This window comes from Nestor notabilis, unplaced genomic scaffold, assembly GCF_000696875.1.
Source record: "Nestor notabilis isolate BGI_N333 unplaced genomic scaffold, ASM69687v1 scaffold21410, whole genome shotgun sequence".
NCBI classification, from domain to species: Eukaryota; Metazoa; Chordata; class Aves; order Psittaciformes; family Psittacidae; genus Nestor; species Nestor notabilis.
Window position 1 is genome coordinate 1 of NW_009912718.1, and position 381 is coordinate 381.

At 62.7% G+C, this 381-nt stretch overlaps 1 protein-coding gene across 1 annotated transcript in view; it reads right to left on the reverse strand.

Annotated features, from left to right (window-relative positions):
• Nucleotides 1-6: 6 nt before the first annotated feature.
• The window catches only part of BSND (barttin CLCNK-type chloride channel accessory beta subunit), a gene marked incomplete at its 3' end in the record, with an annotated part of 3,418 nt that continues 3,043 nt past the window's right edge, over nt 7-381 (reverse strand). The window contains exon 4 of the mRNA XM_010020983.1: nt 7-82. Within this exon, the coding sequence (XP_010019285.1) occupies nt 7-82 (76 nt within the window). The remainder of the gene's footprint in view (nt 83-381) is intronic.

Sequence of the window (381 nt, forward strand, 5' to 3'; positions counted from 1 at the left end):
CACGGAGCCCTCCAGCGATGGCGTGTCCATGTCCTCCAGGAGGGATGCCAGCGGCGCGTCCCCCAGCGCCGGCCGGGCCGGGCTGCAGGAACAGGGGGACGAGGGGTTACACTAAACACAGCGGGAGATGGTGGGTGCTGGACCCAGCAGCATGGTCCCAGCATCACCAGTCCCCTTACTGGTCCTATCTCAGCCCATGGTGACTGCCTTTACAGGGACAACCTGCCTGCCAGGTTCCTTCTCCTGCCCGTGGGATGAAGGAGTGACACCCCTTGCATGCTGAGCCTTGATCCCAGGGAGAAAGCAGAGCCCTGCATCCCAGCTGCAGCCGCATTTTGGTAGTGGGGGTGCCCAAGTCCTATACTCTGATGCTGAGTCGTG